General features: G+C 31.1%; 1 protein-coding gene across 3 annotated transcripts; it reads right to left on the reverse strand.

The window, feature by feature from the left end:
- Positions 1-8,255: 8,255 nt before the first annotated feature.
- LOC106707415 (fatty acyl-CoA reductase wat) lies at positions 8,256-13,738 on the reverse strand. Of its 3 annotated transcripts, none has more exons than XM_045682501.1 (11): positions 13,639-13,738; positions 13,364-13,564; positions 12,863-12,953; positions 12,090-12,212; positions 11,810-11,934; positions 11,434-11,592; positions 10,398-10,507; positions 10,232-10,299; positions 9,801-9,993; positions 9,500-9,680; positions 8,256-8,650 (listed from the first exon to the last, which is right to left on the reverse strand). In XM_045682501.1, exons 1-11 carry the CDS (start codon positions 13,689-13,691, stop codon positions 8,293-8,295), a joined length of 1,662 nt encoding a protein of 553 aa, XP_045538457.1. In that variant the 5' UTR covers positions 13,692-13,738; the 3' UTR covers positions 8,256-8,292. The 3 variants fall into 3 exon arrangements, with proteins under 3 accessions (XP_045538457.1, XP_045538459.1, XP_045538458.1); XM_045682503.1 differs by having other exon boundaries at positions 13,364-13,535; positions 13,639-13,714; XM_045682502.1 differs by having other exon boundaries at positions 13,364-13,554; positions 13,639-13,657.

The raw sequence follows: 13,738 nt of genomic DNA on the forward strand, positions 1-13,738 counted from the left end.
ACAGTCTGAAAGAACATAAAGGCTACTAATTCAGTTTTGTTTTACATTCCGCACGGATGGAATCGCGGGCGACTGCTTGTATATTATAAGTTAAAAAAAACTTTAGTAGTGGATTATAGCGACCATAGCGTGGTAGACAGAAGTTAAAATATTTATTACATTATGTACATAAGCAACATCAAGAACGTTTTAAATAAAATATTCAAATAGTAAAGCTGAAACCACGACGTAAGCTTTCCTAGAATATGCATTGTAAATGAGGCGCTTTTTTTTTACTTGTAGGAATTAAATTTAAATTTATATTCCAAGGATTTAAAATAAAAGTTACAGTAGCTGGATTGAATAAATTGACCATCACACGGATACTTTTAATGTTTTAACTGTAAATTTCCACTGCCGAAACATGTACACATAAAACAAATTGTAATCTCTGAGAATGAGAAGGATGTCAATATATTTTTATTTCAGTAATTATAATGATTCAAGTCGTTCGTTGAGAACCACTGTGAAACATAAGTTTATATACGAGTATTATATAATATTAAAACAAAAAACTGGAAAATAATTCTAAGAACATTACTCGTGTAATAAAACTTTACTTCAAGATTTCATTCGAAATACTGCAATTTCATTCAGTTTTCTACTCGTTATTTGAAAATGAGCGCTACAAAATTTTGCCATCCTTTGGATGAATTCCAAGATCTTGCGGCATGTAGACGGCGATATGAAGCTTATAAAAAATATCACCTAGAATATTCTAGCATTATTTCAATATAAAACAACAAATAAATAACAATATTTTATATTTATGTATCTTACACAAGAAAACATTTGAAAGTCGTAAAATACTTGACAAGAAATTTTCAACTGAGAATTTTTTCATAAAATTTATGTCGAAAGTATAATCTAATTTAGCGGCGAAGTACTAGTCCAAGTAACAGCTTTTATTTACAATTTCTCAAGGTGCTCTTCGTGAATAGAATATATTAATTTACTATTATTTGATAAACATTTTCAGTGGTACCTTGAGAACACAAACGCATTTTAAACATTATCAACTAGTGTTTCATTATTATGAAAATTATGAGTACTATTTATTTCTTCGAATTATTATTAGCCTATTTCATTTAGTTAAAATAACTTTTGTTAGTCAAAATATATCTTTGGAACAAACATTTAAAAGTCATTTTTCATAGTATAAAATAATTTTTTATCAAAAATTAGCAATTGAAATATTTGAAGCGAATAAAAATTTATCCAAATACACGGATATTTTTAAATGCATATATTAATTCTGCCGTTTACAAAACCTCGTTCCGATAACTAGGTTATTTTTTCAACGTAGAACTCCACGAATAGACGTAGCACATTCGTAACGCTCCAATGAGCTACGTCCACTGCTACGGGTTGCGTATTAATAGGCATGTTTTATTGATGAACTTTATACGTCTTCATTTATCTCATCATGAATTTTTTTTATTTGAAGTAATATTTGTACAAAACTATAATTTATTTTAGGAATGTTGCGATTAAATATTGTTATGAAGACTAGAGATAAAAGCAATAAAACCAAAAATTCTAAGATCTGTTATTAATCTTACTAATATTATAAATGCTTATATTTAGATGGATGAATGAATTTGGCATAGATGCAGAGCATAGTTTGGAAGAACACATAGGGTACTAATAAATTTGTTTTTTAATTCCGCGTGGATGTAATCACGGGCGACAGCTAGTCTACACTAAACCGGATTCAGTTTCATCCTAGCCCCTTGAAGACGAAATTTTGAACAAAGTCAAAGGATTGAATTGAAAATTTAAATATAACTTTCAAACAATGAACGGAAACCGCAAGCGAAGTTACATAGAAGGGTTGAAGACATCCAATCGGGTCAAATTAATTTTAAACTTTCGTTCTTAACAGATCACTGAATATAGAATGAGTAATTTATTTAAATTTAAAAGAAGAGATTCATTAAATTTCAATTATATCATTAGAATTACGCTTCAAGAACTTAGCTTACTAATGTAGGTACTTATTTAAAAAGTCATCACGTTAATCTTACTAATATTATAAATGCGAATGTTTGGATGGATAGATCGATGGTTGGATGGATGTTTGTTTGAAGGTATCTCCAGAACAGCTCAACGGATCTCGATAAAAATTGACATAGATGTAGATCAAAGTCTGTAAGAACACATAGGCTACTTATTATATTTATTTTTTTAATTCCTCGCGGACAAGTCGCGGGCGACAACTAGTTTCACATATTTATTAAAAACTTTTCACGTATTATTTTGATAATTATGTACTAAGGCATTCGATTCTTAATTAATTCTGTAGAATAGGGTGTAGAATAGGGGAATAAGGTGTACCCTAAGGATATAAAGTATAATAATTTTGGTAAATACATATTATGTGCTATGTTAGACATCGTATAAAATTATTTACATTAAATTTAATTCGCATCCATGATGAAAAGGGCTTAATTTGATACAATGAAATCCGTTGCCTTTCAGCAATGTAGACCAACATCCTTAATCCTTTCATTGAAATGAGGATTTGTTAAATTGTCAAATGGACTAACAAAAGTTATTAAATTGAAATAAAGATGCATTTCATCTTTATTTGAATTTTAAATCTGATCACCAATTGATATACGATCCTTGAGATCGACATAAAAATGGTTTTAATCGCTTTTAACATTATTTAAATTTGAACCAAATAGCTTAAAAATATATATTCAAAATAAGCAAAAAATTTTCATGATTATTTCAATGACTTAAACCATTAGATACTAAAGATCGTCATTGATAGACAATGCGACGTCTCGTAGAGTCAAAATTCTGTTTCACAGTTAATTATTTTTGTTATTATCTTATGAATACAATCCAAAAAATACTTATATACCCTGCAGACGAACACTGCACTCGTTCGTTGCCCCCACTTCATGGAAAAAAAAATACAAAGTTTTCTTTTTATGTATGTGAAAACAGCAACATTAAACTCTTATGCCAGATAGTTGTGTACAATTAACCTCCCGGTGACCGTTAACACGCCAGTACTCCGTCTGTCCACTTGAGGCGACGCGACGGGGCTCTTGACCTTTACACTTTATTCCATTCACTGTCAACAGCTCCAAATGTGTTTGGAACACAAGTACAACCCCACTTCGGTCGTGTTCCAGTTTCGTAATGAGTGTAATGCTATTGTACTGTGTACAGGTGAAATTAATTATTATTTTTGAAATTAGAATTGTATATTTTCTTGTTTTTTTGCCATTCAATACGCGAGGGTTAGCTACGCGATGCTGCTTTTTATATTTTTTAATTAATTCTGCAATCGACTTGAAAAAGCTAACAATAAAATATCACAGTCTGAATAAAAAATGTTAAACTAGCACTTATCTCACACTAAACATTTGTATAAATATTATACAAATCGCAACCTTATTTTAAAATTATCTGTTACTTAATAGTCTTGTAATATATTTGATGCAGCACTACGACCGATGTGAAGTGAAATAATTAAGTTCCAGTTCGTGAGAGCTTGAGAGCTTTCACCGCCTAATAATTCAATGTATTGCAGTTGTAACTACGCAAGTGAGTGCTAATGCTACCTATATTTACGTTATTAAAACCTTCTTTAAAACAAAGAAAGCTTAACCATAAACAAGACATTTTAGCTTATACAAATATCAACCTTTTTAACGCACACTGATATTAAGCATAGCGTAGCGTAGACTAACGAAATCCGATCTTCACAAATAAATAACAAAGTACTTATTCCGGAATCAGTTTTAGTTTCGTTATATACTCTTATATTTAAAGGTACCACGTTGAAATCCATAATATCAATCAACGACAGTCAAAGGGTTGAAATACATGTTTAACTAAACAGTGTGTAACTGTAATTTTTGGAGTAATAAAGTGAGTGTCTTTGTCAAATAGAACGTTCGAACTGGCAGTTTCAACAAACGAAAAATAAAAAACCTCTTCAACAAAACAAGCACACGAATCGATTGCCTTCAGCCCAAATGATACGACGTTCCCTTATTCATTTTATTCATATAATTATATCATTACACATACAATGAATTTGTAATCATAATATTATGTACGTGAATAAAAACGTGGTTATTTTGAAAATGAAAAAGACATCTCAATGAATGACAACGTGACGCAATTACTGTTATATTGTAATTCGAGGCCGTTTGGTTGTCAATAGCAATGAAATTACTACAAGTCCTTGGTTAAACCTGATATAATCTGATAAAATAAATATAAAGTATCATTTTTCTATGTTGTTTTTATAGAACTACTAGCAGTCACCCGCGACTCCGTCCGCGCTGAATTAAAAAAAAATTAATAAGTAACCTAGGTGTTCTTCCAGACTATGTTCTACATCTGTGCGAGCGATCAAAGATCCTTTGGCCGTTCTGGAGAGACCTTCAAACAAATAACCATCCATCCATCCATCCGTCCATCCACAAAATTCGAATTTATAATATTCATATTCATTTATTAACTAATTATCTATATAATATTAGGAATTTATCATATTAGTAAGTTTTCCATGAGCATATTATGTAAATACGAACATTTTCAATCGATTATTTTTGCTTCTGTTCTTTTGCTTTTTAAAGGTTAATATTGTTTAGATATTCAAAAGAAAAGAAACAAATAAATTCTATATTTAAGTATACACTCATGTATAAGACTTTAATCTCTCGTAAAACAGGCTTAACTCTTTGTCGTGTTTCTAGTAAAACAACTAAGTTTAAGCCTTACTGTGGGTTTCCACTGCCGAAACACATGTAAGTTTTGTGAATATTAATCCCGTTCATTATCTTTGGAATTAACAAAGATAACTACGGTTTTAAACAAGTTTTGGAATTATATTAAATGAATCCACAATTTAAATATAAACGCATGTTAATATCACAAATTTCCTAAAGAGTAATATAATAAATTACCAATAACTTAATTCTATATTATACTTTTTTATACTTAATCTTGAGTTTGACAGAGTGTTGACTATGATACCTAAAATAGACCTACTTAACTAGCGTCTGTGGCGCAATTGTTAAGTGCTTGATCGAACCGGACCTTAACGGATGACATATACCAATGTGTTTTTCGATTTTCGAAATTAATTTATACATAGATCCGACAATCTAACGGTTAAAAAAAACATCATGATGCATATGTGTAAAGTCAACTAACCTACTCATGGGATAAATTCAAAAACATTGAAAACGCAGTGAGCTCATTGTTCCGGTTATTGGATTTGTCAACGTCCCGGATAACGTCGACGCCACACCGCCATAGATTGATTCAGTTATCTTCACTCGTGTGGATGATGCAGGACGCAGCATCCATTCAATTACACTTTAATCCATTTTATGAGAGTATAGCGCACTTGTTACATATACTTCGATATTTAATCATGTAAATGGATTAGTGTTTGTTAAGTAGGTTTTTATCAAACATAATTATGTTCAACATTAATTGAACCGGCTCTTTTCAATTATGAATTAAAAATATATATTTAATTTTTTATATTTTTCACGTCACTAACCTTTATATATAAAATATTAAAATTATATTAATTAAATCATTGAGAAACAATCACGAAACGATGATGTTAGAATATGGGCGATTCAATATTTCATATAATATATTAATTCTATAAGATTTGACTGAAGAAAGAAAGAAAGAAAAACATTTATAACACATAGAACATAAAACGTAAAATATATATAAGGCACAAAATTGATACAAAAGTATTAAGTTTAACCATGTTCCCCTATCTTATATAAAGAAAATGGAACATTGCAGATTCCATTACCATGTAACTCAGTTTTGTCCCTCGACACCCGAGATCGAATTATTGGACTATATTTGTATTGAATTATAAGATTCAGTTGTAACTTTGCTTCGCCTTCGGTCTCTCAGCTGAAAAGTAATCTAAAAACTTAATTGTATCAGTTTAATTCAAAACTGTCGAAAAACTCATAAAAGTTGAATATTTAAATCAATTATAGTAGTATCGTGGTGACAATTGTATTGACAAATATACCGAAGTCAAGTCACCTTAAGAAGATATTTTCAAACAAACATTCATGCATCCATTTAAAACATTGGCATTTATAAAATTAATAAGATTGATTACGAGAGATTGGTTTCATAAATTGTTTACTGGTGCATGTGGTAATAATCAATAAATATAGCGTGTTATAAGAACGTTCAACTAGCCATTATTTATTCAAAACATTTTCGAAATATTGTTGCTCCTGAATGTTTTAATATAACAGTGCCACTTAAATTTTCTATTGTCTGTAATGAATTATGTAATCTATGTATTGTACATTGTACACTGACCTCTATACGTAATCTGGCTATAAACTGTCGTATTTTGTGCCTATTCGATTCTCGCCATTTTGACGCTGAAGGTTGCTGTTAGTACTGGTGGTGAGGATTCGAACTAATAATAAAGATAAAATTAACTTTCATTAAGTTCAACAACTGTCAATTCTAACAGGCGCGTTTAACTCAGTAGGTAGAAATTTAAAATATAATATTAAAGATTCTCCTAAGTCGTTTACACCATTCGACTATGTCTATTATAGTATATAGTTAGTTGTTTTTATTTTTTATTATAAATTAAGAATAAAACCACTGGGTAAATGTACAGTAAGAGCACATAGATAAAATAAACGATAAGATAGTATCAGTAGGCACGGTAGTACCTCTGCCAAAATGTGCAAAAGAAACGAGACATTGAGACGAGTGTGTATACTATATACATATTTTCTGGCGCCTCGCACAAAGTGGAGATCAAACGACCTTCTTTAGACCAAATACTTCGTTACTACATCCTTGGTAACATTACGGTTGCCAATCAATCTAATGTCGCAAAACTTTATTTTATTAATATTATTTTAATTCAATATCGAGATTATTGTCATTTGGTTTTTGAAATTGACTACGTAGATTATTAGCGAAAAGCTAAGACCAACACCTTAGGAAGCTCTCGTTACAAAATTGGATTTAAGGTGATACAGTTATTTTAAAAACCACACTCACACCACACCACAGAGGTTGCTTTCTATGCAGCCCCGATTACTAGTTGCTTGAGTCATAAGATTCCGCAGCTAGCAGTGCACTATTTTTCGTTATAAAATGGTAAAATAAATTTAGACATAAATTTATAATTTATAAAATAAAATAAAATAATAACTATAGTGATATGATAGTACAGTTCTCATATTATGTTGATTTAAAATATATTTAAATAACAATGAGTGGTCTACATTGACTGAGTCTATTTCAAAATGCTTTTTTTGAATGCAATGCTTACAGGTCTGCCTGGAAAAAAATTAACTAATTTATGGCAGATAATTAAATTTAGTTTTTTTTTTTTGTTAAAGTAACATCCCTAACTAATGTACTTCGCACATTCTAGGTAGCGCGGCTTTACGGTGACAACTTTATTCAACGCCTACAAAACCCTTTCTCTTATTCAAGTTTACATTTTGTAGTTTGCTATTTTATTTCACAAAAATAGTTTTTTATATTAATTTTATAAAACTACTCCAAAATGTAATATTAATTTCCAATGATTTCAAACAGATTGGTCTTAGTAGCTGTTTGTATTTAAAGTTGAAAATGAGGAAGGTATTCAAATATAATGATAAGATGATATCTTCGCCCGTATCTCACATTCGATGTTCTTTTTTATGTTACACGAGCAAGCGGCCACCTAAAGCTGAAATAGAAAAGCGACTGTTGCCTATAGACATCCGCGATTGCAGTTGTTTTGCCTTCCTTTAATGACGGAGGACACATAGAATGAGGGAAAGAAAACTAAAATTTGGCCTCTGGCATGCACACTAATCAGACGAAACGCAGAATTACTTCCATTTAACGCCTGTCTTATGTGTGGTCGTGGTATAACACAGGGCTTGCCAGAGGGGCTGCAACAGATACTGTTGTTGCTAGCGTCTACAACAAAGCTAAAAATATAGCTAAGTTTTTTACTAAATAATTTTACGTAAGATTAATTAAGTAACTCTTGCACTCCGTGGTTACTTAATTAAGTCTAAATTAAGCTAATTCTAAGAATCTTCTATTAAAATACGCACAACAATACACATATAAAACCAATAATAAATAAGATAACATTTTTAAAAACTTTTAATCTTAAATTCTTGTAGCATTTTTAATACATTGATATATTTTCAATAGCCATGTGTTCAAATAATTATCAATTATCAAAATACAACGAACTTATACAAATTTAGTAAATATCGAGTAGCCAGTCATTATAATCTTATAGAACACATAAATATACAAAACTAATATGAAATATGTCACTATTTTCAACAAAAATTGCTTTCTTGCAACTTGATCAGCATTTTTAACATTAACATCCTTTATAATATACTTCCGAACACCATACGCCCAAAGGTGTGTCATTTCTTTATTGTCAATTGTTGCCATATCACAGTTGAAAATGTCTCGATCAATATTAGACAGGTTTAAGTAAAGATTGAGCGTGTTATCGTCTTGAAATTTCCATTCATTGTTCATGAAAAATTCTAACGCTGATGTCAACTTGTATATCTTTTTATAAGTTTGTATCAGTCTGAAACAAGAGCAGAAATACGCTGCAGTTAGAGAGTAATAAAATGATTTAGATGAATAAGACCCCAGAGCCGCAACCTTACAACATCCGCTCGTACCTCGTCGTATGGACATACGAGCGAGAAACATTATGCACTTAGCAACAAACCGCGTGATATTGGCTGCATGGAAAGATTCGTTTATATCTACAGACATTGAACGTAACAGGCATGGCATGTATCGTATCAGACACGGACAGACGCCGTGTATTCACATCTAACGTAAGAAAATCGAGCATGAATATTGTGTTAAAATATGTCAACATTAGTATGACTCTTTTGGTGCACTTTAATTTCGCCCGAAATAAATATTCATACAAATTTCAAATTAAAACTTTATGCAGAGCTAATACGATGACGATTGACACAAAAATCCGTGCTAGGCCCACAGATATCGTCAAAAAAGACATTCTTTGTGTGCTTATTGACGTGTGTACTGCCGTGTTACAATTAATATATGTTCCTACGCAATGTATGAGTAATATCATTTTGTCTACCAAGGCACTGTATGGCACGCTCTATATCTGTAAGTATAAACAAATCTTTAAACAATAGAGGCAAGATGATATAGCATCAGGTATAAGGTCAGTTAATATACTAGCTATCGCCCGCGACTCCGTCCGCGCGGAATTAAAAAAAAACAAACTTAGTTAATAGCCTATGTGTTCTTCCAGACAATGTTCTATATCCTTGCCAATTTCATCCAGATCCGTTAAGGCGTTCTAGAGATACCTTCAAACAATATCCATCCATCCATCTAATCATTTGCATTTACATTATTATTAAGATATAACTTATATTTCTGCACTTACATTGGACGTTTTCCTATTAATTTGCACGCAATGTCCACAAGAAATGCAGGAACAAAATGTAAAAGCCAAAAAAGTAGTACACTTAGAAGTTTATAAGGTGTTTCTATAAAAAAACAGTACCATATTGCCCGTGAAGATATCAGATTTCTCCCAGATGTATTATTGATTTTAATGTATTGTCCTAAAATTAAATGTTAAGATAAAACATTGAACAAAATAATCAAAATAAATGTTACCTTTCCCAAAAATCATAATTTTTTTATTTGATTTTTTGTTCGATTCTATGCACTTTTTTACTTACCCCAAAGTAATGGATTTCTATTATTCGTTACGTTATAAATTTTAGTATTGTCTAAGTCTGGCTGTCGTTTTGCGTTCTCTTGAGCAGCCACTAATATTGTATTTGTGACTATGTCAACTGGAACAAAACTTATGACTACATCACCAGTGCTTCTTGCGACATGAATTATTCCTGTATAAGCTCCCAAAACGAACTGTAATAGAAAAACTTGATCTTACATATTGTAGTATTAAAGTGAAAAATGCAATGAAGTAACTAAGTAGACCTCGCATTTATGAGTGTTGAACATTCTGAAGAGTAAAAATTAAAGGATTATATATTTGAAGGCAGATGACTGTAATTAAAGAAAAGGGAAAGATAATAACGATTCTTGGGCGGATAGCTTGATTGAAAAGGACCATAGTGTATAAAGCTTCATAAAATTAACTTACGCCACTGGGGCTGTTTAAATTCCATGGATCAACCCAGCCTGGCAACGGTTCTCGGTATGAACTTATGACTGAAAAAAATTATTTAAATCTATCATTAATAATAATAATTCCATAATACCTTTGCTACAAACTAACACATTAGCTAGGTAAAGTTAACAACACTTACCGATAGATGGTCGAACAATACAAATAGGTAAGCCTCGTGCTTCAGTTCTTATGACTTCTTCCGCCACTGCTTTACTAAATGTGTATGTATTTGGATAGTCTTCTAATAGTCTGAAATAATTCTATATATGAAGAAAGATAGAAACAAACATACATATTTAGCGCCATATATCCAAATAGTATTAAATTTTTTATTTTGTCTTTGGAAAAGAGTTTTTACCAATTTGTTTCAAGTTTATGTTTTGTTAAGAACTAGAAGTAGAAGAAGAATTTTCATATATGATATATGAAATATGGTCATCTGTGAAATAGAATGGTGATGACCATAATTCATTAGATCAAATCAAAAAGACAAAAGGAATGATAAAAAGAAGTTGTTTTGTTAAAGCGGCTATTTCGGATTTATACTTAGCTTAGTGCAGCCTATTAGTCAAACTCTATTATTTAATACTGGGGGTTGTGTATAAATATGGAACTCAATATGATATGGGGGCGGCCATCTTGGGTTTACAATGACTGGTTGATGTGATGAAAATTGATGATTAATGTAAAAGACTGATTTGTACAAAATAAAAAATCTATTTTTGCGATGAGATACTTTACTGACAAGACATGAATAATAATAATATGAACAAAATAAATGTTATATCAAAAAAAGCGCACATAAAAACAAAATAATGTCAAAAAGACTGGTTGATGACTGGATGATTTAAAAAAAGGTTTTATTAAAGTACAATGAGGCGCGACGCGTCCTCAATGTAGTTTAATAAAACCTTTTTAGTATTAGATTTTATTGTTGCCAGATTCTTCCGGGAAAATTATCAACGTGTGTGTGATGAGTCAGTCTAATTTTAATTGCAATGTTTGTACAATATATAATTATACAGGGTGACTGATAGAAGACTGTACATATTGAAGATCGAGTTAGTAAATTGTTTATAATGTTACCTATCAAATATATAGAAAATAGAATAATCTTAAGTTGTACAGATCTTAAGTTGTACAACAGTTTGTATGTAAAAAATATAACTACTTACTGTTGCATCATATTTTCTAACTTGTTTTTTTCAATAGTTTCGGCCATCTCTATAATAGCATTTGGTGGTATAGGACTGTCATAGAATTGTTCTTTCACTGCTTGTCTCACTCGACTCTTAGAGGCGTGACTGTATGCTGTCGATACGTGAACTATAGACCTGAAATATGTAAAGGTTTTTATTACGCATGAAAACAAAACATGATCTGAGCTCCGTAACCCTGACAGTTAGGCAATGATAATTAATTAATGATTTAAACTTTAACGTATAAAAATTAAGTAGGCAACTCAAAGTATTAGGGAGAAATTAAATCTTTATTATAGCTGAATTGTACAATTATGCAACAATTGCTAAATATTGTAATGTTTACACTTACCTAAGTTGTTTACAACATTTAGCTAGGCGAACTATCTCTCTGATTCCTCGAACGTTGATCAGCGTTGCGGCCTTCACATTCTCGTTAAAATTTACGTTTGCAGCTGCATGGATTATAACGTTTACCTGTTTTTTTTTAAATTATTTAACTGATCATTCGTTAAATGTACGTATAAAAGTAAAAGACAAAAAATAACGATAACGCTTCTTCGACTCCACTACTATTATATTTACTTTCTGCTAACTATTTGACTAAATTAAAGAGTTTCTTATTTATTTACCTGCTCGGTAATGATATTCCGATCATCAGCTCCAATACCTAGCTCCTTTTCACTAATGTCTCCCTCAATTGGTATTATGTTCGTCACAAAATCTGGTTTATATTTTTGTAAACTTTCAAAAACCTGAAAATTAACATTCTGAATGTTAAATGCCTGAATGTCTTAATTTTATGTCTTGGAAAATGTATGGTTGTTATGGGATAGCAACAGCAAACAATGTACAAAATACATTATAATTATCATTCTCAAAATTAGCAAAATAATTTATTACAATAATTAGGTGTCCATCTAAAAATATCCATTTTAACAATATGCACCTGTATCCGGGAATGTAGTGTTCAACGGAATATCACAGATTCTTTTAATCTATGTCTAAATTGTTCTTTAACGAAATTTAAATTTAGCAAACGGTTTTGACGAAAAGAAGAACAGAATTCGGCCGATATAAGGGGAGAGACCCGCCAGTCTTAATGTGAACAGTGAAGAAGCAGAAGAACAAGAAGTGGAAGAGGAGAAGATGAAGTGAAGTGAAAGTGCAAGTGGTATAATGTAAAATGTTGAGTGTTAGTGGCTCAGTGCGCACACATACGCAGAGTATCCCAATAAGTCGCAAATAAATCAAGTACTTTCAAAGTGTTATGACTCTATCTCCTATACCACGAGCATAAAAATATCCAAAGCAAGAAGGACGTTAAAGTTTTCATGAAGGTTGCAATATGGTGACTACTAAAAAAATAAAAACTCATTTTCCCAAAAAAAACTGCGCTACTTACAGGGTCTTTTAGAATTTGATCAATTCGTTGCTGTACAGTTTTTCCCTTTTTTGATCGTAATAATAAATAAACTTTATTCACATTACAACATCTGAAAAAATTACATATCAAGTTGTTAATTATTATTTTATATAATTTGAATCTCACTTTTACACTAAGAACGTTCGCATACTCATGATCATCATTATCCGTAACAATCCTAAAAATCATCATTCGCAATAACTATTAAAGTTACGGATGCATTGAAATTGATATAATATTCAAGAGAAATAAAAAATAAGAATATCAACAAGAGGAAAAGGATAACAGCCTGACTTATCTTGCATAAGTATGAACAAGATGGCCAACAAACAAACGAGAACCTGGTTTTGCTAAACTAGAGAAGAGAGTGCTACAGACATCTTCAATAAGCCAAAACGCAGCAGATGAGTTCCCTATATTTAACTGACAGAAGAAAGGGTTGTACAAAAGAAAACGGTAGGAAAATTATGGGTCTGTTACCTAAAAAGCTTCTCAATTATGTGTTTTCCGATAAAACCCGTGCCGCCGGTAAGAAATATGTTGGAACCAGCATAGAACTTTTCCACGTCGGATGCTCCGCTCGCGATGATTTTTGCCACATCGTGCTGATGATCCTGCGCTTCTCTTTCCAAAGCTAACATGGATTCCATATCTATATTTGTAACGCAAAACTTTGAAGGGCTTGAATAGTTTAAAGATAATATTTTATTATTTTTATTTTATTACAGCGCTAATGATATAAATTATAAACTCACTCAAAAACGTTAAGGCTGCCTTTAGGACGTAGACTGAACAAAACTACACACATTATTTTCAATTTAAAGTTAAAACTATGATGTAAACACAGGATGTTTA

The sequence above is a fragment of the Papilio machaon genome, chromosome 19 (genome assembly GCF_912999745.1).
Source record: "Papilio machaon chromosome 19, ilPapMach1.1, whole genome shotgun sequence".
NCBI classification, from domain to species: Eukaryota; Metazoa; Arthropoda; class Insecta; order Lepidoptera; family Papilionidae; genus Papilio; species Papilio machaon.

What these genes read in the sequence shown, in the direction of transcription:
- LOC106707415 (XM_045682501.1), bottom strand. Translation starts at nt 13,691, where the DNA reads ATGTGTGTAGTTTTGTTCAGTCTACGTCCTAAAGGCAGCCTTAACGTT. An exon ending in GGCAGCCTTAACGTTTTTGA is followed by an intron (nt 13,565 to 13,638) that starts GTGAGTTTATAA and finishes AAACTATTCAAG; the next exon opens with CCCTTCAAAGTTTTGCGTTA. An exon ending in ATCAAATTCTAAAAGACCCT is followed by an intron (nt 12,213 to 12,862) that starts GTAAGTAGCGCA and finishes GTTAATTTTCAG; the next exon opens with GTTTTTGAAAGTTTACAAAA.